Genomic DNA, 24,287 nt, shown 5'->3' on the forward strand with positions numbered 1-24,287 from the left:
GGCTGTAATGCTTTACACTGGCTTACCAGGGAAATGGTTGGAGGCTGCAAGTTGTAGGGAAAGGACCCCCCCCCCCCAAGATAGGATAGGGTATGAAAGATACCTCTTCACGGATCCCATCAGATCCTTCCTGAAGATTACTTTGCTGTGGAGAAACTCCTGCAGCTGCTGTGGAAAGAAGCCTTAAAAAAGGTTGGGAGTGGGTTGCCACTTTGGCAAAAGCAGGGACTTAGGCGGTCAGAACTGGGTGTTCTGAGATAAAGGATTGATGAGGTTCTCTGGGAGAGCCCTGGGTTTTGTGGCTTGAAAGTGATTTCAGCAAAGAGGGCAAGAGCCAACAGATGTAAGCTAGGAATATTGAGCTTGCCATGCACCAGAGATGTACAATATATTTTGGAGGCTGGGAACAATGGGCATTTGAGCCCTGGCTTTTTATCATATCTAGACAAAAGAAAATACATCCCTGGACAAAATGAAAGAATACTTCTTTTTACATCTTGGAGGTGTAAAATCTTTGTCCAACTCTAATCAGGCCTGGATTTTCTAGGGATTGCTGAATTTATGGTTGAGGACCGACCTCCATACTTATCAATAATTATGAAACACAGAAGGGGCATGTGACTCTTTGCTTGAGGGGACATGTGTATTCATATCTACCTTCTGATTAATGTGCCTAGTTCCATCATGAGGCACCCAATCTAAAGTGTGGTTGATTAAGTCATATTGCTGTACCTTGTCCTAAGTATGTGACCGGATAACCTAGGAGGCACTCACTTGCTGGGGTGGTCTTGCCCCTTGCAACTGGAGATGCAAGCCTCCCAGGCTTCTCTTCACACAAGATGCCAGTCTGAACTTCTTACAGTGGCAGCACACAGGGTCACTCAGAATACTGGGGCAAAGTGTCCCTCAGGCTCCCATGCTAGGCAGCCTGCCAACACTAGTTAATGAAGTCTGCTTTTAAGAAACTGTAGTATTATTTTCATATAGGAGAAACTTGATCACAACTTTGTTGCACTGTTGAAGGTTAAATACAGGGAGCAGGGTAAGAAGAAAGGTGGTAAAGTGATCCCCCCCCCCCGTGGTATTGACAGAACTATCTGGCAGGAAAGCTGGAATCATTATCAAAGGGGCAACTTTATAAATATACATTCTAGAACAAAAGTGTATTTAACCTGGAAGGCACAACCACATCTTAAGATGGTTATAGACTTATAGATGGTTATAGATTGCACATGGTTTGGTTTAACTCTGGGTTGTTTAACCCATAAAGAACCTAGAGATTCCAGGTTCGCATGTCACAAAACAACCCAGGAACATTCCTGGGTTGTTAATTAAAAGTGGAAACAATGAGTACATGACTTGCGCACTCTGCTCGTCTCTGCAATTCCTGGGTTAAACGACTTGGGAATTGCTACCATCATGTGCAAATGGATCAGTTTCTATATGAACAAAGCTGGAGATAATTTTAGATGGTGTAGTGGGTTAAAAAAAAGTCAGTGGTAGCCAAACTGGGTAGCTTTTGCATAGTAGTTGGAGTAGATGTACCCTCAGAGAATAAAGTCCCAGCTTCAGGTGGCATAAGATCTAGACACAATGCTTGTTTTGACTTGCGGTTTTTAGTGTTTCCTTTGAATCACTGGTTTCCGTTTTCCTCTTATACAATATACTCAGTAATTCTTGCTTCAGAGGCTACACAAGCTTGTAGTTAACTCTTATTAAGGTAGACTTTGGCAGGCTGTTGAAAATGGGACTCCAGACTCTGCTTTCCACTTGGACACTGTGGGCAACATGAAACCTGTATAAAATAATGTGATCTTTAAAAAAAAAATAGCCATGTAGTCTGAATTTTGTCTAACCGTATAAATGTAAAAAGCTGGTTTATTTGCCAGATGGCATGAGCAGCTGGATTTTATTTTGTCCTAGACATACTTAAACATGGAAATGAAGTGAGGAACTTTGTGTAGGTGTGATTGCACAACTATTCTAACTACACTTCTGCTGGTAATGTTGGTGAAGTGATGGGTTGGAAGATTTGACAAATGATCTTACAACAGGAGTCTCGATCCTATATATGTCTATTTTTTAGTTTTAAACATTCCTCCGTATTGACTAATGTATATGTGACATGTTTGCTTTCTCCATTGTGTGTGTAGTTGTGTTTCTCACTTGCTCTATCACTTGAACTATCCTCATAGTTTTAATAAACAATTTCTTGCAGACATTTTTGAAATCAGATGCTATTTTTATTCTTGTGCCCTGTTTATGGCACACTTAACATCAAGATAATGAGTTAAACTTGTACAGCATCTTGCCTTAAGAACAGAGGCTGGTGAACTTAGGGTCTTTTTCTCTCTTGTATGTGAACTGTAAGCATTCTGCATGTATAGCTTACAACTCAGGTTACATTTTAGGTTCCTAGTTGTTGTGGTAGAAGTAGTAGTAAATAATAAGAAAAAGAATAGTAGTTAGTAATAAATAACGATAACCTTTATTTTTCTTGCCCATCTTATTATATGCATATGCAAGTATCATATTTTGGTCCAGTTTGAAAATAAGAGGATGTAATTGGGCTTTGAGCAGGGGGAACTTATGCTACCATAGATTAAAGTATGCATCTGACAAAAGAGTTAGAAGATAGAAGAGTATTAAATACTAAGCTACTCATGTGAGCAAATGCATTCAGAGTGACTTAGTGGCCCTGTTTGTATGTAATGGTGGCATCTGGTGGCAAATCATAGGTTAATTAACCCATGAATTGCGGGGCCATGTGCTGTGCACAAGCCACTTCCTATTTCCATTAACAATCCTCTAATGCAGCATTCGAGGCTTGTTTCCGTGACAGCCGAACAGGGGCACTTGGGGTTGTTCATGGGTTAAACAAACCCAAGTTAACCCAAGAACACGCCGTGGGTTAACTTGGGGTTGTTTAGCCCATGAACAACCCAGGTGCCCCTGTTCAGATGTCACAGAAACAACTCTTGAATGCGGCATTTGAGGATTGTTAATGGAAACAGGAAGTGGCTTGTCTGTGGCTCAGGCACAGCATGCGTTCCTGGAATTCGTGGGTTAATTAATCCATAATTTGCTTCCAGACGCTGCTTTTACACCTGAACAAGATCGGCATCCAGGAAAATAAAGTTATATAGCTAAGTTAGAAATCTAAACTTTTTTTTCCTCCTAGGGCCATGATGAAGAAGCTGTGGTGGATACAGGCAAAATCAGCTCTACAATCAACACAAATTTTGAGAAGGAAGAACTAGAAAGTAAGTAATTTTTTGTATTCTCATGAGCAATGTTGATTTTGGAATCCTAATGTCTTACTTGTTGTGTTACCTGGTGTGGCAAGGTTTGTCCTATGCCATTTGCAACAATAAAATTCCATTTGCAACAGAATAATCCCAAAGTCCCCACAGTGGCTGCAAACTTCCCAAATCAAGACATTACCAGTTTTTGAGGGCTTTACTACTATTTTATACATTTGCAACTGGGATGCCTGGCAGGAGTGGAGCAATTACTCTTTTAAGCTCTCTATCAGAGCCCTTAAGGGTGATATCCGCAGGGGAACTGTGATTATGGTTGGTGGGGAGAGAATGTGTGAGAGGGAGCTGTGAGGAGAGAGTGTTTTCGGCAACCTGAAGCCAAGGGCCTATAAAAACTTGCATCTGGTCTTAAGGCATAATAGCAACCTCCTAGAAATAGACAATTATTGTAGTTTTGCAGGCATACCAGCTGTGCATTCTCCTTGCCCTTTCAATTTTTTTTGTAGCTGGTTGTGAAAATGGAGCAACTTGGTTAGACTGATAACCACTTAAAAGGGTGTACATCATGGCTGCAGGAACAAATAAAACTAAAGTGGCTTGCACTGTACAATGTGGTGACTAAGAAAGAAAGCCATCTGCAATTATATGCATGCAGTTTAAAACAGGATCATGGTACTGAGAACACTTTATAAAAGGGGCTTGAAGGTCTTAGCTGGGAGGAAGGCAGTGATGCCATTTTGTGAAGTGAGCAGGCCCTCCAGCACTCGTCTGTGTTACAAAACTTGGCTCCCAGTACATTCTTGAAAAAGAAACTTGTACCATCTAGTTTTTATGGCATAATTCCATGGCATATTTAGCAGTGAAGAAGGGATTGTGCTTAATCTACATTTACATTTTCCTTTGCCAGGTGTAATTGTGTTTGTGTTTAATCATTCTTTTATCTCTGGTAAATGATATGTCATCTTATAATTGGCACACATTTCAGTCTGGATTTCTGCACCTTCAGAAAAATGTTTTTCCATTTTTCTCTGTGTGTAACATGTTACCATAGACTGAAGAAATGCCTAAACATTTGTGTAAGCATATGCCAGACAGCAGTTCTAAGCAGATTTCTTTTAAAGTAAGCGTTGCTGAAATTGCTGGGCTTTATTTCCTGGAAAATGAGTTTAGAAAAGGGATTTATCAGGTCAATAAAAATGAAATTGGAGCAACAAGTTGCCAAAGAAGGTGAGGCTTCTTGTAAGAGACAATCCATTGTTAACATAATAATCTTCTTAGTAATTTTTTAAAAATTGTAAACATATTATGTGTTGCATACATTTGTTACAGTGGAAAAAGAGTAATAATAGTAATAATAGTGCAATTATTGGATAAAAACTAGTGAATAGCTAGGTTGCTTTTTTAGTGTTCTGGTGCTGCGCAAAAATAAACTAACTCAGAATTGCCTAATAGTGCATTTTGTATGTTTTGACAGTTACTAAATCACAACATTGCTATGGTCTGTAATCTGAGTAAAAGTGAAGTGAATAGAATAAGTACTGAGCATCTTCTAAATAAATTTTAAAATGACACCACTAATGACCTTAACTGCAAAATACCATTTGTGGATTTTGTCAACTAAGCTTGGATATAGTCATGTCTGATTAAATCATACAACCACCTCTGGAGCTATGAGTACTAAATTTAGTATCCTGCACTCTGTTAATGCTGTTGAGTATTGGTTTAAGCTAATTCTGTAACAAGCTTTATTTTTAATCAGTATGGCACAGGCATTGTGCAAGTGAGGTTTCTGAAGGTCATTTAGGGCGCAATCCTGTGCAGATAGGCGGCCACCTCTGAACTCGGAGGCAACCGCCTATCCAATCTAGATCAGGAGACGCATGGAGAGGATCATTCCCTCCGTGCTCCTCCTGCCCTGCATTTCCAGCTAGGCAGGCACTTTTGGCTGTCTAGCCGTGGGAGGGCAGAGTTGGGGAGGAGGCTGCCATACAACACATAGGATTTGTTGTACAGGCATTTCCACCTGCCCTGGAACACCCCCGGAATGGCCTGTTTCAGCTGCTCCACACTTTAATTTTTTCATACATGCAGAATGGTCTCCTATGCACTATGTCTCATGTGCACATACAGACTGAATCTGGATATGAACAAGCCTTTAGCCCATGCACGCAGCCTTTTCTTTTCTTCTTTTGCTGCACACCTCAAAGAAATCCAGTATCCAGTTAACACTAATTTCTCATTTCATCTGAACCACAAACTATGGTTACCAGTTTTGGAAGTTGGTTTAAGATCCTGGCTTGTTCCAAAGCTGGTAGCCACAGTTTCTGGTTTGGATGAAATGGGATACTTCTGCATTTCACTGAGAGGCACTGCAAAGGGTGGATAGAAGGGGTTGCATGCACAGGAAAAAGTTTTGTTCATATCTCAGCTAATTAAGTCAAGATAGGTGCATCCAAATGTAACCAGAATGCCATTCAGGTAGGCTTTCTCCCAAGTAGATCTATTTGTGAAGAACCCACCCAAACAATTTTTTTTCCCCTGTAGTGCTCCTCTGTGAGTATCTTCGTTTTCAATGGTGGTCATCTTTTTCTTTCAACTGCAGGCGTGGTTATGCTTGCTTCCTGGTGTTAAAATGTTGACTGAGATGGCAAGCTTGATATCCAGCTGCTGGTAAACTATAGCTGGGAACAAGGTTCTCTTTAGGGAGAAGATTTTCTGACTTCGATGTAATTTTTATACACTTTGATGTGAGGCTTGCTGGAAGTCCTAAATCACCTGCCTTGAACATCAGGAGAATACTGGACTGGGCCACTTTGCTCCTGGCTGAAATCAGTTTAATTATGCTGGACGTTCACCACAGTACATGGTCTTAGCAAGTTCATTAAGGGACCAACTAGATGTTAAGTCAGGGTTGGGGAACCTGCTGCCCTTCAGATGTTGGACTACAATTCCCATAATTGACCACTGGTCATACTGGTTGGGCTGATGGGAATTGAAGTTTAGAAACATCTGGAAGGCCATAGGTCCCCACATGTGTCAAATGGAGTTCTGTGTCACTTTTCTCGGCATTTTGCTCGAAGTCACATTAGGCTTTTCAGGCTATTATCAAAATAGAAGGATGGGGCAAGGAGAGACTGGTTAGCACTTCCCCTTGTCATTTTGCAACTCAAAAATCTCCCTGTCAAGCTGTGTTTTTCCTCAGAGAAGAACAGTAGCTTGTAGAGTGCAGTTTGGAGCAAACAAATGGCAGGAAGGGAATGGCAGCCTTGTGCATTAGACTGTAGCCTCTGAAGCTGCTTTCTGTTCCGCAAAAACATTGGTGGTAAAAGCCATGCAACTCCACGTCACATCAAGTTTGCTCCTAATAGTGTAGTTATTCAGAGTTTCATTTTTTGCAAATACAAATGTCTGCCTTTTCTATCTGGAGAAATGAAATCATGGTAGTCTTATGTTCATTACCCATTAGTTAGCTCTTTCCTAATGTTTGAAAATTGTGTTGGAAACATTGCTTCTTTAGCTGTAAATCCTCATGGACTTAACTAGGAAACAGAAAGAGATACTATTCTCCTTGTTACCACTGTCCATGTTGGTTTCTCAGCAGGTTATCAGTTAAGTTGGAATTCAGCTATGGCACAAACTTTTCATCTACAACTGAAACTTGATTTCTTGAAAATTGGTAAATTATTCATTTTCTCAGCTAGTAGTTCACAGTTCTTTCCCTTGAAAAGGGTCTAGATTTTCAATTTTAAAAATCCCTTAGATTTATGTTTTGTGCCCAGATTATGAAAAGAGAATTGTGTCAAATCAGTACTTCACTTGAAATTCTTATGAACAGAGCATTACTACAGTATTCTTCAAATAGCAGACTTTGGGGGTGATTTTGTCCTTTACTACTTATCTTCCTTTGGGCAGTTGATATGTATTGTATAGTGCAGCAAGCATTCTAACTCAGATTGCAAGCCACTGATGTGCTCTGTCTGAATTTTTCTTTATTAATAAAGTTGGGCTACTTCTATATGTCTAATATGTTGCATAACCTTTTTTGGTTAAGGTCACAGAGCTGTATATATTGGTGTGCATGTCCCCTTCGGAAAGCAGGGTCGACGGCGTCATAAGCACCGTGGACATAAACATCATAGACGAAGAAAAGAAAAGGAAAGTGATAGAGAAGATGGGCGAGAATCTCCATCCTATGGTAAGAGTTTTTGTTAGTATATTTACATCATTTTACCTTAAGTGGCAAAATTATAAAGCTCAGTTTTTGTTTCTCGTTGTAGTTTTATGTGATACACTTGGAACTTGTTTTATTTTTAAAATAAGTGGAGTTGACAGTGTAGTAGATTTTAATGGGCATGTTCCAGTGAAATGAGAAAGGGTTTTGAGGCCCATGTATATCAGTTGCCTGTGTTTATACAAAGGATAGTTACTTCTTCTCTCTTATAGCAGTAACAGCAAACTATCCTTTGTGCTAAAAAGTCTAAAAAGAAAACCATTAATTGAACTGGAGTGAACAAGGTGTTCCAGTGACTTGTTTATATTTGGCCCAGGGAAACAGGTTATACATATGCAAGAAAGAACCTTGGCCTCATGTGCCCCCTGCTTCTGTGCATATAACCGCTGAGAACTAAGGACTAGGCCTATGTCTACTTGCATGAGTAAGCCCTACCCTTGGGATCTGTCCACCCTTTTAAGGGGGGAGAACAGATCCTGTGAGTGGGGCCTGTGTATGAACTAGCCTTAAGCATTTGAACTCCATGCTCTAGTGCTCAGTTTCATTTATAATTAGCTGTTCCATGTGATATTTCCCAAGAGCCATTGGGATATGCTGAGCTAATATTTAAAATAATAAGGCTACAAATGCTTCTTTTACAGGAAGCTGGTAAAGTTGTGTTTACAGCCTTTTTTGATCTTCCTCCCCATCCACAGCATGAATATTTGTAGTCTTATGATTAGGAGTGTGGCTGTATTCATAAGAGTTTGGAGCCTTTAACTAATGACTGTCCCAAATTTAATTTTCATCAAGACACACCGTCTCAGAGGGTGCAGTTTATCTTGGGTACTGAAGATGATGATGAAGAACACATTCCGCACGATCTGTTCACTGAAATGGATGAACTTTGCTTTAGAGAAGGAGAAGAATATGAATGGAAAGAAACTGCCAGGTAACTTATGGATAGTTCTGTTTCCCTGTCACCCGTGGTTACAGCATGAAGAGACTTGTTTTAATATAAACTGGATGGCCAAGTGGATATTTTGAAGCATTCCTATGGTGCAGTTTCCTTAAGCATATTTCTTTTAGATCAGTGGCTACTTATAATAAGTAGAGATTTCTTGCTTTTATGTAAGTGTTATGTAAGTATGTAAGTGTTTGGGAGCAATTGGTGCTCCCAAAATAAGGGAGACTGAGACTGCAATCCTACACTCAGTCCTATTGAGCTTAGTGGGTCTTACTTCTGAGTAGACAAGTATAGGATTGCAATATAAGTCTTTTTAAGAAGCAAGTCCTTAAATGGTACAAGATCTTGGAAGAACTGAACAGACGTAGGGTTTGAGAAGTAATGACAAATGAGAGAGCATGTATTAAGAAGTGGCTTTAGATTGCAAACAGCAATATTTTTAAAAAGACTGTTGGTGTGTGTGTTCTTTATGCATATATTTGTTTCAGATGGCTGAAATTTGAAGAAGATGTTGAAGATGGCGGTGAGCGGTGGAGCAAACCTTATGTGGCTACGCTGTCTCTCCACAGTCTGTTTGAACTGAGGAGCTGTATTTTAAATGGAACAGTCATGTTAGATATGAGAGCCAACTCACTGGATGAAATCGCAGGTTAGAGCAATTTTACTTAAGATGTTTTTAAAAATTGCCCTCACAAATCTTGTTAAAAAACAAATAATGGGTTGTTTTGTTAATCTCTTTACAAAAGAAACATGATAAAGGGAGTATAGTACTCATGTTTCTATCATACTAAAGTTGCTTTCCGTCTCACTTAAGCCTTCATTCTGCAGACTTGGTGCAGAGTACTTCTGACTGGTGTGTTCCATTACTAGAAGTTGGATATGCTAAAAGTTGTACTTCCTATAAATTTCTGCTGCATTCTCTCTGTACCTTTCATGTCTCCTACAATTGAAAGTATAAAAAAGTTGGCTTTTATTTAGTAAGTGCTAGCATGCAATCAACCCTTAAACAAAATCTTGCTGGACTGGGTACAAATCAATAATGCTTCCACCAGTATAGATAAAAGGATGGGTGCAACATTGAGGTTTACTGCAGGACTTTGTTTCTTCTTCTATCACTCTACTGCATGCCTTGCTGTTAACAGTTTTATGTTTAGAGATTAACTGTAAGCAAGAATGAAATGAAATTTCATTTCAAATGAAATGTGGGCACTTCCAAATAAGGACCATATTGGTATAGACCTCAGAACTGTAGGGCTGTTTTCCTATAAAATATTAATTAAAGGATTGTTCTCTACACATTTTTGAGGCATTTAGGAACGTGGCAGATTTGTTTGAATTACATGAAAATATGTGCCTGTAAAGTAAACATAGATGCAACAAAATCAGAGATAAGTCACCTTGGGTACCAACTAGTATTTAAACTCTCTTTCTCTTTTCCTCCCCTATCCATGGTCCCATGAATCATGATGTGGAGAAGGTAATTGTGTTTAATCAAAATATGCACCTATAATGCAGAAGCATGGAGTATAGTAAGGTCTGATCTTTCAGATTAGATGTGTAATGAAGGAAGATAGCTCTACCCCATTTGCCATAAAAAGCTTAGCTATAAAAGTGGCAGGCCTGCATATCATTGGGCTGTTGCATTGACTTTAGAATTCAAGCAGTTATGTCTGGACTCATAGTCAAGAATGGCAGGGCTGTGCCAGTGATGAGTCAAACAGCTTGGTGACATCTTACATCTGTCATGCTGGGCACACCAACAAGCAGAAACACCAGTTGATCCTTCCATGTGGAGGGTGTGGTCAGGTCTTTAGTGCTGGAACAAGTACATAAGTTGTACACTCATGTTCTTTCTTGAAATCATAAGCCATATACTGTGTACTTTGGCAGAGAATTCGCAGAAGTGCTATATGATAGTAATTTTAGGATTATGGCAAAGGTTATGGTGTAGAGCAGAGGTGGGGAACTTTTTTCCTACGAATCGCCATTGGCCCATTGTAAAATCAATCAGGAGCCACACGTAGTGATGCTGGAGCCGGATCCTACTGGTGTCGGGGTAGAGTTTGCAGCATTGTAGGATTGTATTGCTCCCTCAGCCACATCATCCCTTCGCCATCCACCCCTCTGTCATGAGCACACACATGAAACAGAAGAGGAAGGATTCCAAAAAGCAAGAATGGGCCCACAGTGTCCAGGGAGCCAGATGACACTAAGGGATGCATGAAATTAGGCTGAGGGCCACAGGTACCTCACCTCAGGTCTAAAATGTACTCATTTTTTTAAAAATTTAGATATGCATTGTTTAGCCAAAAATAGTTCTTTCACAGTGTTATCATATGCTAAAAGAGGGTCTTGAAAATGGCTTTCAGGATGGAATTTGTCTCAAAAGAGCTTCAAAAGTGAGAGTTGATAAAATGCTCTATATAAATTAGAGGTACTGTACTATTTAATATTCCTTTTCTCTTAACAGATATGGTATTGGATAACATGATAGCTTCTGGTCACCTGGATGAATCTATGAGAGAGCCTGTTAGAGAAGCTCTTCTGAAAAGACACCATCATCAGAATGAGAAAAAATTCAGTAATCGGATTCCCCTTGTCCGATCCTTTGCAGATATAGGCAAGAAACATTCTGACCCTCTCTTGCTTGAAAGAAATGGTGAGATAAGTTGGCATCCAGTTAATTTTAATTTTTAACATCATAATGCAGAGATGTGAGAAAAGTCAGCAAACTTACAGAAAACAAGTTCAAAATTCCTTCCTGATATATAGGGAATTGTGTCATTTGTCTTTAGAGATAGTAAAGCTATCTTTATGCCTTTTGAGCTGCAAGTGTTAATAGCTGTGCTTACACCATTGAACTCAATCTGAATTACTTCATAATTTTGTCATCCTATTGACTTTATGCAAAGATGCATGTGAAACCAAGGCTATGGATATTTATCATACTTTATTATGTGCTGCCTCTATTTCCTGGATCTTCCTGTTGTCATCACATTTAGTAACATAGGCATACAAGTTGATTTTTCCTTATGAGTAATGAATAAGTTATATTTTGATGAGGGAAACCATACTGTTTTCTGTTAAAAGGATTGTCTTGGTTTCACTTGTTTTGGTATGCTATGCATATGCATATGTATATATTTGCTTTGATATAGCAGGAGCATAGTATCATTATAGGATCTTTGGATAGTGTGTTATTTATTTACTGAATCCTCACCCCACCCCCACACATCTGGGGTAGTTTCTGATACTCAAGAAACTATTGTCTCTGCTCATAATTTCAGGTAATTAAATGTGTGTCTCATTTTTATATTTCTGTTTTATGGGTTCTGAATTCCATTTGTCACACAATTGTTGGCTTTTCAGGTATGTATTCCTCAAGTTGCTGATTTTGAATAAAGATGTATCTAAGGATCTAGGGTTCTAACCCATAGCTGGGTAACTCTCCAGTTCCTTATTATTAGGAATCAGTAACAAGTCCAGTGACTTTCTAGGCCCTGATCTGTGGTGACTTCTGTTTAGAACTCTGGCACTTATTTTGGGAAAATAAAATAAGGGTTCATGTACTGCTGACATCCTAGATCAGAATAGTAATTGGTTGCCAATCTCTCTCTCTCTCTCTCTCTCTCTCTCTCTCATATATGTGTGTGTTTTTGTATGTGGTGTGTCAGTTCTACTCTTCCTGATTTTTTTGAAACTTACTTCACGAAAGCTTGGAATTTTTGCTGCCTATTTTGCTGCCTATTTAACATATATAGATTTCTTTATCTCAAGTATAGCATCTGATGTATTGCTCTATTCTCTCTGGATCTTAAGCAATTATCAGTAATAGCATTTTTGTTCTCCTTTACCTGGTAGGTATGTGTAAATACATGCTGACTTTTTTAACATCTAAAGTTCTGCTTAGCCCCCATGTTTTGCTTATCTCACCTATGAATGAGGTTTGTTTTGCCTTTTAAGAGTTTTGTAGTACAAAATATGTAACTTTTATCTTCCTGTTGAACATTTTCATCACTTTATTTGTTTTATCTCAGGGGAAGGCCTTTCAGCCTCCCGCCACTCTTTACGAGCAGGTCTCTCTGCCTCAAATATTTCCCTGAGAGGAGAGAATCGCTTGTCCCTTCTTCTCAATTACCTTCTTCCCGGATCTCCAGCAGTCTCAAGGAGCGCAACCCCTTTACCTACCCCACAAAGCACTCCACCCTCCAGTCCTGGGTGCAGTCACAAGGCAACCACAAATTTGCAGCCAACTGAGCTTCAGGGTGCTGAACTCCTAGTGTGTCCTTCTAGCGATGAGATCCCAAAAGTAGTAATTCATCCACCTGAGGAGGATTTAGAAGCTCAGGAAAGCGAGGAGAAGACGACAGAGGATAATAGTGACATAACATCAGGCAACTATTTGAACTCAAATTATCCATGCGTGATGCTTTCTGCAACTGAATCACTTCCACCGCGAAGTTTTTATTGCACAGCTTGAGCACCCATGAGTTGTATACCAGTCTGTTCCTTGTTTGCATGCTTCATTTCCCTTGTGTGATATTTTCTTGGAGAGCTTCATTCAGTATTTTGAATTTGATGCAAGAGGACACTGAAATATTAACACAAATTAACACATTGAAAGCAATGAAATATTTGAGTTTGTTTCATAACCAAAATGAATTAATTCAGCAAGTGCTTCTGCTGTAAAAAAAAAGAAAAGAAAAAAGGGGATGGGGAAGGAAGTTGCAAATTATAAACTTGAAACTGAAATACCAAATGGTGGCCTTTTCCTTCTTTTTATACCTCCTAATTTCTAGTATGTGAGGTATGCTTTTAGCACCAGAAGATGTTAGGCACCTTAAAGATCATGGTCTGAAAACTCAGTCCAATCCTGCTCCCAACTTGACCTTCCTCTTTTAGAGTAGTAACCAGTTCATTTAAGTAATGTCAATACTAGTTTTACTGTTGCAAGAATCTGTTTTTGAATTATTTCAAGGAGAGGCTAATGCAACAGCTGAAGGGGTATTTGTGTGTATTAAACAGGAAAGAACTTGTTGCAACCTACTTGGCTTCTAAAAGGCCACCGTTTATAGTAAGGGTTGCAGAGGCAACTTGTGCTAAGGTGATGTGGTTGCTTTGAGGATGTAGTACCTGGTAGTTCTGGTGTATCCCATTCCTGCACAGTACCATTTACATGGCTGTCCTGTGCTGTATAGTAGCTTTTTACACAGGAGTTCACGCAGCTGCCATCACCAGAGTAGGGAGATGAAGTTATGGCCTGGTTCACATGTAACAATAGTACAGGGTTCACATGTAACCACAACCCAGGATTCACCAACAACCCATTCTCAAACCATACTCAACCCGTACTCTGGGTTGTCATTATGTGTGAACCAGGTCTATATCTGGGAGCTTAAAATACAATTATGTCTGTTGTTGCGCACAAAGAATTGGTTCAGGTTATCAGTTCTTATTTATATAAAGCATTTTTACCCTGCTTTTCAGCTGAAAGAGTGGCTTACAAAGATCAGAAATAAAACAGCCCCTGCCATTAGGCTTATAGTCTAGTCAGGCTATTGTAGAAATCAGAAATAAAAGAGCAAAATTGTCTTAAGAATTGCCATGCAATATAAAACAACTTATATTTTTGCACTGTAAGTTGCTTTGGAAGTCTTTGGCCTGCAGAATAGGGGATATATATATATACACATACACACACACACACCAGTGTACTTCAGGCAGAAACAGATCCAGTGCAAATTTGAAATAAATACATCTCTAATAGTGGATAATGTTTTCACATCTGGGTATTTGATCTTTGTAACATGATTGTCTACTCCCCTGACCTTATTTGTAAATGCAGTATTTTAAAGTTGTAACTATCCAATTTAGTGTTGGATAGGAGTTAGGTTAACTTAAGACATTCTTAAGTTGATAAATACACAATGGACATGATAGCCAGAGAACCATGTGTGGAGTTATACTTGCACAGAAGAGCTTTCCTGGTTCCTTCCGATAGTACCAAAGAAGTACTTTGTGGCACCTCAGCAAGTAAGAATGGGAAGACCATCGGGGCCATGCACCAGAAGTTAATTGTCAGTTATGTCTGCCATGTGTCCATAGGCGCTTGGGTATGCATGTCTTTTATTCATACTGAGCGGTATTTTGCTGAAGTGTTGTAAAAGTGTGAATGCAGCTTGAAGATGTGCTAGAAGCCATATCTTGGAATTATTACATCCCTGACTTAAAGTTGTGTGGGATTGTTTGATTCTACTCCATCTTTTCTTTTGTTCCTCTATTTCTTGACCTAGGATGAGCACTGTCATTTAAAGCAGTTGACATTAGCCTCCCTCAACATGGCACACTCCAGATGTTTCATACTGCAATGCCCAAAGCCCCCAGCCTGCATGGACAATGACCGTTGTGGGTGGGAATGAAGGGAATTGTAATCTAGCACATCTGGGGGGTGCTGAGTCAAGGGAGGCTGTTTTCATTTAAACTTTGAGCTTTCAGTCATCTTCCATGGAAAGGTTATAGCCATTACAGATGGAGACTTTCCTTGGAAGCATGTCTTTCAGTAAATGGGAGAATATTATTGCATAGGTGTTTGGAGCTGGGATTTGACAAGCCATCAGAAAAGTCAATCTAAATTCTACTGAACCTGTGTTCAACCAATATATATGGGTTCTGAGAGAAACAAAGATATTTAAATAGAAAATAGTATAAAATACTTAAATAGTATAACTTAAACTCTAAACTGCCAAAGTGCAGTGCATGATACTACTTCCTCAGTTGTACAAATATAATGTGCCAAGTACTTGCAGAGTACTACACCTGTTGCACATTACATTTTAATTGTTATTCCTGTTTCTTTCTCAAACATGAGTAATACCTATGTTACCCTCCCTCCAAAATTTTAGGATTGCAATGTGCTATGGATTTTGTAGTCATTGTTTATCATCTGTTTAAAAGAAATTCAGCAGAGATTATATTGTTTACAAGTGGCACTGTTAAGTTAGTTTACCTTTTTCCATTGCAGTCAAGAATAGAAGTTGGTCTTTGCCTGAAATTTATTCCCATAAAGGTTCTGTCCTTGTTGTCTCTGACCATCTGTACCCTGGCCTGTATATATCTTCTGCTACAAGCTGCCTAAAACTGCTTTTGGGGACATGAGAAGAAAAGTATTTAGACCAAAATAAAAAGCAAAATGCTAAGAGAAGCTGGATTCTGAGAGCTTCTACTATTGGGCGGTATAGAAATAAATCAACAAATAAAAAAAGTTCTTTGTGCACTTCCTTAGGTTGCATAGTTCTGCTTCTGGCAGTGTGTCAATTTCACGGAAAAGACCCACACTTTCAGTCTGTGCAGATGGTTTGATTGCTTTAAATGTTACCCAAGCAACACAGGAGCTGCTCATGGAAAAAGAGGCTCCTGTGCTTAACATGTAAGGGGTAATATTTTAAAGGGCCCTCTAAAACCTACCTTTATAGTAATAATGATTAGTCACCTTACTTTTAAAAAATGCTATGGTTCTCAGGATGCTGAATTTTTAATTCAGTATAAAATTCTGCAGCGTTATAAAATTAGACTGCACACAGCTCTGTCTATGTCTTCTCCAGACAGCAGTTGGATATGTGCAGGAATATACCAAGGACTCTTGGACATTAACTTTGTTATGTCATAGTTACAAGGCTAAAATTATATTAAAATAATGTAAGTGAACAGAACTTTGGCATAAAGCAATTCAGGGAATGCTAAGGGAAGATGATCCAAAGCTGAGTGTTTTTAGTGGTGTGACCCATATTGCTCATTGATCTGGACTCTGAGGCATTGTATCTCCTTGCTATGTGTGCCCTAGGAGTTGACTGTTCTCACTGAATCACAATAGATTCAGGGCAGAGATAGTCTAAATATTTAGTTAGTTTGTTTGTAAATCAAGGGAAGTGGATGCAATTGGGAATTTCTACCTATGTGTAGCATGTGTGTTTGTAGATTAGGGATGTACGAAAGTCACTTACCTTTTCGCGGATTGTGTTCATGGGGAATTCTCGACTGGGGAGGAGGCGATCCGGTCCTCTCCGCCAGAATCCTGTCCGGCTGGCTCTGCTCTGTGGCGGCTCCGTGGAGCAGCCGACCAGGGCCGTCCGCAGCCAGATTTCCGGCCGCGGACTGGCTGGTGCGGATGCAAATGTCAGCCACCGTAGCAGCCGCCATTTGCATCCAGCCAGGCAGCCATGATAGGCTACGTAAGCCTTTACGTAGCCTATCATGGCTGGGCAAAAAAACCCCAAAAACCCGCGTATGCAAATGGCGGCGCCTATGGCGGCTGCCATTTGCGTTCCCTATTTTTCACCGTATTAGCCTACGTAAATATTTACATAGGGTATTATGGCAGAAAAAAAGGGGAACGCAAATAGCATAGTGGGCGCTATTTGCGTTCCTTTTTTATTCGCTGTTTTAGCCCATGTAAATATTTACGTAGGCTAAAATGGTGAAAAGTAGGGAACGCAAATGACGGCCTCCGTAGTCACCGCCATTTGCGTACGCCGTTTCAAAAAATTATTATTATCGGCTTGCCATGATAGGCTACGTAAAGACTTACGTAGCCTATCACGGCAAAGACCAGGATGTAAATGGTGGCCACGGCAGCCGGTCGAAAGACCAGCCGCTGCCGGGCCCACCGCCGGACTCGCTGCCGTCCGGAACATCTGCCCCAGGTAAGCCTTGTCCCAGGGGGAATCCGTGTGGGGGGGGCAGGCTGTTCCGCCACAGATTTTGGGGGGCCGAATGCCAGTGCATTCAGCCTCACTGAAATCCGTGGCGGAATTCTTCGCCATCCCTATTGTAGATACTGGGTTACCAATGTCAGCGCAAAATGTTTCTCAGGGTTGCTTTGAATTCCAGATAGGAAGTTTCCAATCCTGGAACTGGGAGTTTCTTGCTAAAATACATGATAAGTAAAGGTGTCCCCAACCAGTCGTGTCTGACTCTAGGGTGCGGTGCTCATCCCCGTTTCTAAGCCGAAGAGCCAGCGCTGTCCGAAGACACTTCCGTGGTCATGTGGCCGGCATGACTGAACACCGAGCTATATGGAATATAATTAAAAGATCATACGAACATAAATTAAACTAAACGTTTCCTTTATTTATAAATACGAATCTGTGTACTGTTTTTCAGTATATAATAAAACCAATTTAAACATATTGGGTTGGATCCAGACCAAGTTCCATTGAAATAATTGGGAATTAAGTAATGACTAACTTTTTACACTGAGTTCAATGAGACCCAAGTGGAACTAACATAGTCGGGATCCAACCCAATAAAAATTAGGAGCAGAATAAAATTATCAAACTTTTTTCAAACCAGACCAAAAGCTAGGTGAAATAAACAGATCTTAACCACTAACCTGAATCCGAAAAAGGAGGGTAGCAATCAGAGCTCTCTTGGGAGGGAGTTCCATAACCAGGGTGCCGCAGTTTATAGAGCTGTGTTTTACATCCCAACCAACCATACATGTGGTGGGACACATTGCAGGGCTTCTGATGTTAAGAGTAGTAGGCAGACAGAATCATATGGTTGGGGTTTTTTTTTAATGGTTTTAATTGTTGTTGACCGCCCTGGGACCCTTGGCTGTTGGGCAGTATAAAAATGTAATAAGAAAGAAAGAAAGAAAGAAAGATGCATTAATTCTTATAAATGATATGGGACTAGGATACCTGAAGGAAGGTCTCTCATAGGGAGGAAATCTTTCTTTAGATATCACGGTCCCATATCATTTATAAGAATTAATCAGTTTTATGCTAAATGCATTACTGGTGCACAACAAAGTTATTTATAGAGGCATCTGACAATTTTGATAAAGAGCATGAAATTCTTGGAAGTTTGTTTTATAGATATTTTATTAAAATATTTATATCCTGCCTTTCCATTACATACAGCAGCACCTAAGATCTTATAATTAAACTGAAAATAAAATCAATTAAAACAGTAAAGTAAAATGGCAGCAGTAAAACATGTACAAAAACCTAACATTTGGAGAATTCACGTCCAAGGAGAAACTCAATTAAGCCCATAGGCACATTGAAATAAGATAGGTTTTTCATGTGACAAGATGGCATGGGGAAAGAAGCTAAAAAGATCTCCCAGGCAGGGAGTTCTAAAGTCAAGATGCCACTGTGGAGAAGGCTCTCCACTAGGTGAACACAGGACAGTAGTGGGATGTAGAGAAGACTCCTTCCCCATGTGTCAGTGGGAAGGCTCATGTAGAAGCTGAACCTTTATGTTTCCTAGTCCTAAACCAATGAAGGCTGTAGGAATAATAACCGGCACCTTGAATTGGGTTTGGAACAGGTTGCAAGCCAGTGGAATTGATATAAATTCTTAGCTGCACATTTTGCAGTAGCTAACTTTTCTGGGCACCATAATAGTAGTTCAGCTGTGATGTAACTAAGGTACATGTGACTCTGGCTAGGTCCTTCCTTTCCAAGTCCAATAGTACTGAAAACCACTAAGTTCAGCAGAATCAACAGGGATACACACCCTGTTCAGTTCCTGGTGTAGGTCATTCATGAAGGGTGAGCAAGGGTGACCATTCCAAAACCACATAGGCAATTGGTTGGAAATCGATAGCTGAGAATGTTCTGTACTTCATTTATTTAGTTAATTTCGTGTTCCCTTTTCTGTAAAAGGTTGTGTGCTGTTGGTTTCCACACAAACAGTTTTTGTAAAGGTTTATAGGCTGTGTGTGTGTATTTGATATCAACTCTTGCCTTGTCATACTCTTGTCATACCCAAGTCAACTCTTGCCTTGTCTCCTTGTCATGATGAATCCACATGTTTTTTTCCTAAAGGACACAGCTTTGAAATAATGCAAGTTTCATATGGTGTTGCATGACAGAATAACGTCTTGGGTCTGCTATGCAAAATGGAAATCTTACGAACAATGATGCATTTTCCCTCTTGAAGTTCAACCTATAGTAAACTTTTATTCAATATTTTCCTATCTTGAGGCACATCAAACATTGAACCAATAACATAGGATTCACTAACATCTTCTGTGAACCAATCTACCTTCCATTAGCTTTTGCTAACTTGTATGATACATTGGATAAAGCATTGGGCTTGGTTGTGAGACACTCCAGTTCAAAACCCTACTTAGCCATGAATCTGAAAGTCACTTCACCATGTTCTTTCTATGTAGAGGGAATCTTCTGAATAAAACTGTGTTAGTGGCAATGATGTCTTAGGACAATTAATTGTGGCTGCAATTCAAAGATTGCATTGACGTGCAAGTAATGAATTGCTTTCACAGACAGATTTTTTTTAGAAGTTTTATAACAGTTCTTATTACTGAAGAGGCAAGTAGCTCTTTAAAACTGAATAACAGTTTGCACTGTGAGGATGGGTGAAATTGCAGGAACAACTCCAAAGAAAACTTTGGTTGTTCACATGGTTTCCTTATTCATGGGTAAATGAACTTTTTGGATCATGGCTCATATCCTACTTTAAAAAAAGTTTTCTTGCTTTAGAAAGGTGACTAATAGATGAAATCCTGAGGCATCAAAGCTAGTAACAAGCTAGGTGTTTTACTAGGTATTCTAAAGTATGTTTTTGTTTTATTCTGTGGTTTTTCAGACTTACAGAAATTATGAAATCCCTCTGATGCACGATCCACTCAAAGCATTGGTGGTTAGATTTACATTCTTATGTTCTCTTTTAAAAAGTAACACCTTTTTTTCTGGTGCATTTTGCAAAAGGCCATCATTTAGGCAACATCTAATTTTAACTTTTAACAAACGTTCATTGTTTTTCTGAAGAAAATAACTTGTTTGTGTGGCATTTTTGGTACTAATGCACCTTTTGTTTATTAACTTCCACATTTGCTTTTAGAAGCTGCCGCTATCATTATGTAACTAAGTCTGTCTTCTGACATAATTTTGAATGTGTATGTATATTCTCTTTGCAGGACTTTTAGCATCACCACAATCTGCACCTGGTAATTTGGATACTGGAAAAAGTGGTGAACTTAAAAGTAGTGGAACAGGAGGAAGTAGAGAAAATAGTACCGTTGATTTCAGCAAGGTAAATAATTTTAAGATTCTTAGAGAGAAGACCGTTTTGTGAATGTTACGGCTAGTTTTTATTCTGAGGTATAAGATAATTATTTGTACATTATTAAAAGCGAACATTCTTGCCTGCTAAGTCATTTAGTATTTTACTTATTTGTAATTGCTGGTGGCATATTCCAATAGAACTGTAATCTCTCCTGGAGGAAATGGAAAGCATGAAAGGCATATTTCAAAAATTTTCTGGACTATAGAATTAGCAGCTGATGTTTGTACAGTGCTTCCTGCAGGAATGATGAAGGAAGTCTCCTACAGCCACAAACATAGTATTCAGAGGATAGCAGAAAAGAGGAGGCGGAGAACCCTGGTTGAATTATTTTGCCTCCAAGCCACAATGTTTTTTGGGAAAATATTATGGCTCCTTCACAAAACCCAAATTAAATGCTATGAACTTGCAAGATAGCGGCAAAGACTTTCAACCCATGGAACAACATGGTATAAGAAACTCTCCTACAGCTACTTAGTTATCTTGAGAATAGATATATCATGTGGTCCCATGTATTGAATCTCTTTATTGATAATCTTGCTAGTTCATATCACTTCACTTTGGTTTTGTGAAGAAGCCCATGGTACATTCCTGACAAACAGATACTGTCCTGGATCTGTAATATCCAAGCAGAATTTCCCTCACAGAATAGGACTTTCCCGCCACTTCCTTTCTGCTGCAGCTCCGTGTGCCCCCTGAACACAGTATGTGTGGCACAGGTCTGTAGCTGGAGGAGGGAATCAGTGGTAATTAGAAACCATCATTGCATGAATGCATGTGCCTTCTGCTCATGCTTGGGCAATGTTGATTAAACCATTGGCTTGGATCCACAAGTAGTGCACCAGGGATCTATATTTGTCGCGAGGGTTTTTACTTCCTTTTGGAGTATTGTGTCACATTCAATATTCAGATACAGCAGATAGAGTTGGAGATTAAAAAAAAATTTTTTTTGAAGACCCACTGTGGACACACAAAGATACGCTTTGTCACTAGGACCAGTATATCCCCGCCTTCTACAGTGTTGTTCTGATACATGATAGAATGGTAAGTATCATAGGTTGTAGGGCTTTGTGGTACTGTCGAAAGGACTGGGTCTCAAGATGATAGGGCCAATGACTCTCCCCTATGCAGGGCCATAAAGTCAGGAAGAAGGGTCCCGATGGTGCTGCCACTGGGATTCTGCTTCAGCACTGGCACAGCTATTTCAGCTACTTCACATTCTGGCTTTTTAGTTATAGGGTAGTTAAGGAGCTTTTTAAGTGGACCAAAACTGCAGGGTTGCATCCTAGTTGACCATTGTAGGATGTCAGTCCAGTTGCAGAGTGCAAACATGGTATGTGCCACTGCTATTAAAATGGACATTCAGGGCTGAGTTCTCCAAGTGTGCAGAATGTCATCTTTCAGTGGAATGAATACTGTCTTGCAAAGGAGGTTTGTAATGTGGATATAGTTTTCTAAAAATGCTATAGAAATCTACATTTTTTGTTGCTGCTTGAACCATTTAATTCACTATTCCACCATCCAAAATTCTGTATTTAAGCCAACAGATTGCATCCTAGTGCTTTATAATTCAGTTGAGCAATATAACTTCTACTTTAAAAAGATGTCTGTGAACGTGAATTTCATAAAGTTATGTAAACAAAGCTAATTTACGTTATAGTTAATCATGGCAGATGGCACTATTCCTGCTCCTCTATCACAGTTTTTATGTTTTTACTTGGCCTATTCTTCTCTGCATCTGCCTTGTCTCCTGTTGGGCAGGAGTCTGCCTCCTGGCACTGTAGTTGTGGCACACTTGGTGTGGGACTCAAGAGGCCAGCTGTAAGTGTTCTTATCTAGATAGCTGTGTAACTGGTGTCCTAGTTTCAGTGATCTGTGTATCTGTCTGTGATCCAATAGTTCATGTGTCGTATGATATGGTGGTGTTCCTCTGTAATTATATACACGGTTTACACAGTTAATTTATGAATAAGGCTTATATATTAATAGGTATTCCAAAACTAGACTTTTTGAGGTTAAATTTATAAAATGAGCTCTGTATATAATTACATTGACTTGTTAGTGATATTTGTAGGTAATTATAATTATTTTGATACCAAGAAGTAACTTTAGAAAGTAGTTGTGATTATGTATTTTAGTATAAGATATTAAAAAATAATATGTACATACATGATAACATTAAAGTATTACTAAAACATATTTTTTCATACTTTCCCCTGTAGTAGCACAATCTTCTGCTTGCAGCACAGTCACTCACTGTATAATGTCAGTTTCAGAAATGCTTTGACATTAACAAACTGTAAACTAAGTTGTTATCTTTAATCATTCCTTTGTAAATAGGTAGATATGAACTTTATGAGGAAGATTCCCATAGGTGCAGAGGCATCAAATGTGTTGGTGGGAGAAGTGGATTTTTTGGAGAGACCAATTATTGCTTTTGTGAGGCTGTCTCCTGCTGTGCTTCTCACAGGTCTCACGGAGGTTCCTGTTCCTACACGGTAAGAAAAAACATTGTAAAGGAAGGCAGAGGAAAGAAATATGATTCAGAGGTGAACCACTTGGAATGGAAAAGCTGCCACCACCCTGTCTGCCCCTAGCCTAGGACAAGGGAGTCCCCAGTCTTGCTTGGTCTCCTTAGTTCTGCTGAATCAGGGACCAAACCGGTTTCCTTGAGTCTCAGAGCCAAGGACAATATATATTTAGTAGCACCAGCCACAGAGTAACACTGGACTTAGCACTGACCCAAACTGGAAATGGCACACAACTTTAAGAGGTAGATTATTTACAAGACAGAAAAGGGGAATTGGAAGTTACAAAGCCAGATAGTTACAAATAAAGGAATACAAGCACAAGACAGTTGGAAACCCAATACAGACTTAAAATAAAAAAGAAACCACTGTGCACCTCCTTCTCTGAGGCAAAACAGGAACAAAGGTAACTGGCACTAAGGCCTCACCAATTGATATACGCGCCTGTGCCATTCCCCAGTTCTTCCCCATCCCCTCCTTGATAAAGGCACAGCTGAAAACAATCTCTACTCCTTCCTGCAGAATTGGGCATTTATGACCTTGAGGCCAGAGATGGCCAGAGCTGTAAGAGATAAGCCAGATCCCATCCTCCCTCCAGGTGTTCAAATGCCTTCATGCCTGTTCTTCCCCACTGGGCCTCTCACAAGGCTAATCAGCTCTCGAGCGCTGCTACAGAAAATGGATACCTAATAGTTCTTGGGTCTTTACAAATATGTATATAATAAAGCTGGAATTTCATTTGTATATAATATGGCTTTGATTCTATGCTGTTTGGGGCAGGAATTTTTGTCTGAGAACTCTTGTTTTTGCTGTTGCCTCCTTGATATGTTTACTTCGTATGTTGGTTTAAAAACACTGGGTTGTATCTGATGATATCCTTCCCCCTATGGAATGGACACTGCTCACAAATCGAATGTCACCTTCCCCTTCACCCCCTGCATGCCCTCCCTCAGATCTCCTCCAGAGGGTTGGGTAGGGTGGTTGCATAACACTGTGGGCAGATTTTATTCTATTTAAAAAAATAAAGGGAAAATGCTATTGAGGTTGTAAGTTATTACATAAGAGGATACCACTACTTAGTGTATGTCTTGTCCCATTGTTATAATTGAATCAGCAGTTTTATTTTGGGGATCTATTAGTCTTAAGTTGTTTGCATGCGTGTGTGTGTGTGTGTGTGTGTATCAAGCATGTAATCTCATCTCATCTGATTTCTAATAGTCCATTCCTTT

The 24,287-nt window shown here is 39.5% G+C and overlaps 1 protein-coding gene across 6 annotated transcripts in view; it reads left to right on the forward strand.

Moving 5' to 3' along the window:
- Positions 1-24,287, forward strand: part of SLC4A7 (solute carrier family 4 member 7) — a 113,973-nt gene that overhangs the window by 46,554 nt on the left and 43,132 nt on the right. For 3 of the 6 annotated variants that reach the window (XM_084858294.1, XM_084858293.1, XM_084858295.1), the window contains 7 exons: positions 3,182-3,263; positions 7,312-7,455; positions 8,284-8,422; positions 8,926-9,086; positions 10,908-11,096; positions 20,385-20,500; positions 22,871-23,028. In XM_084858294.1, the coding sequence (XP_084714420.1) occupies positions 3,182-3,263; positions 7,312-7,455; positions 8,284-8,422; positions 8,926-9,086; positions 10,908-11,096; positions 20,385-20,500; positions 22,871-23,028 (989 nt within the window). Of the gene's footprint in view, positions 1-3,181; positions 3,264-7,311; positions 7,456-8,283; positions 8,423-8,925; positions 9,087-9,823; positions 9,915-10,907; positions 11,097-12,474; positions 12,832-20,384; positions 20,501-22,870; positions 23,029-24,287 lie in introns of those variants that run through there. The other 3 variants (XM_084858291.1, XM_084858292.1, XM_084858296.1) reach the window with 3 other exon arrangements.

Source organism: Heloderma suspectum, chromosome 5 (assembly GCF_057233095.1).
Source record: "Heloderma suspectum isolate Gila_16-S chromosome 5, 16-S_ref, whole genome shotgun sequence".
Taxonomy (NCBI): domain Eukaryota; kingdom Metazoa; phylum Chordata; class Lepidosauria; order Squamata; family Helodermatidae; genus Heloderma; species Heloderma suspectum.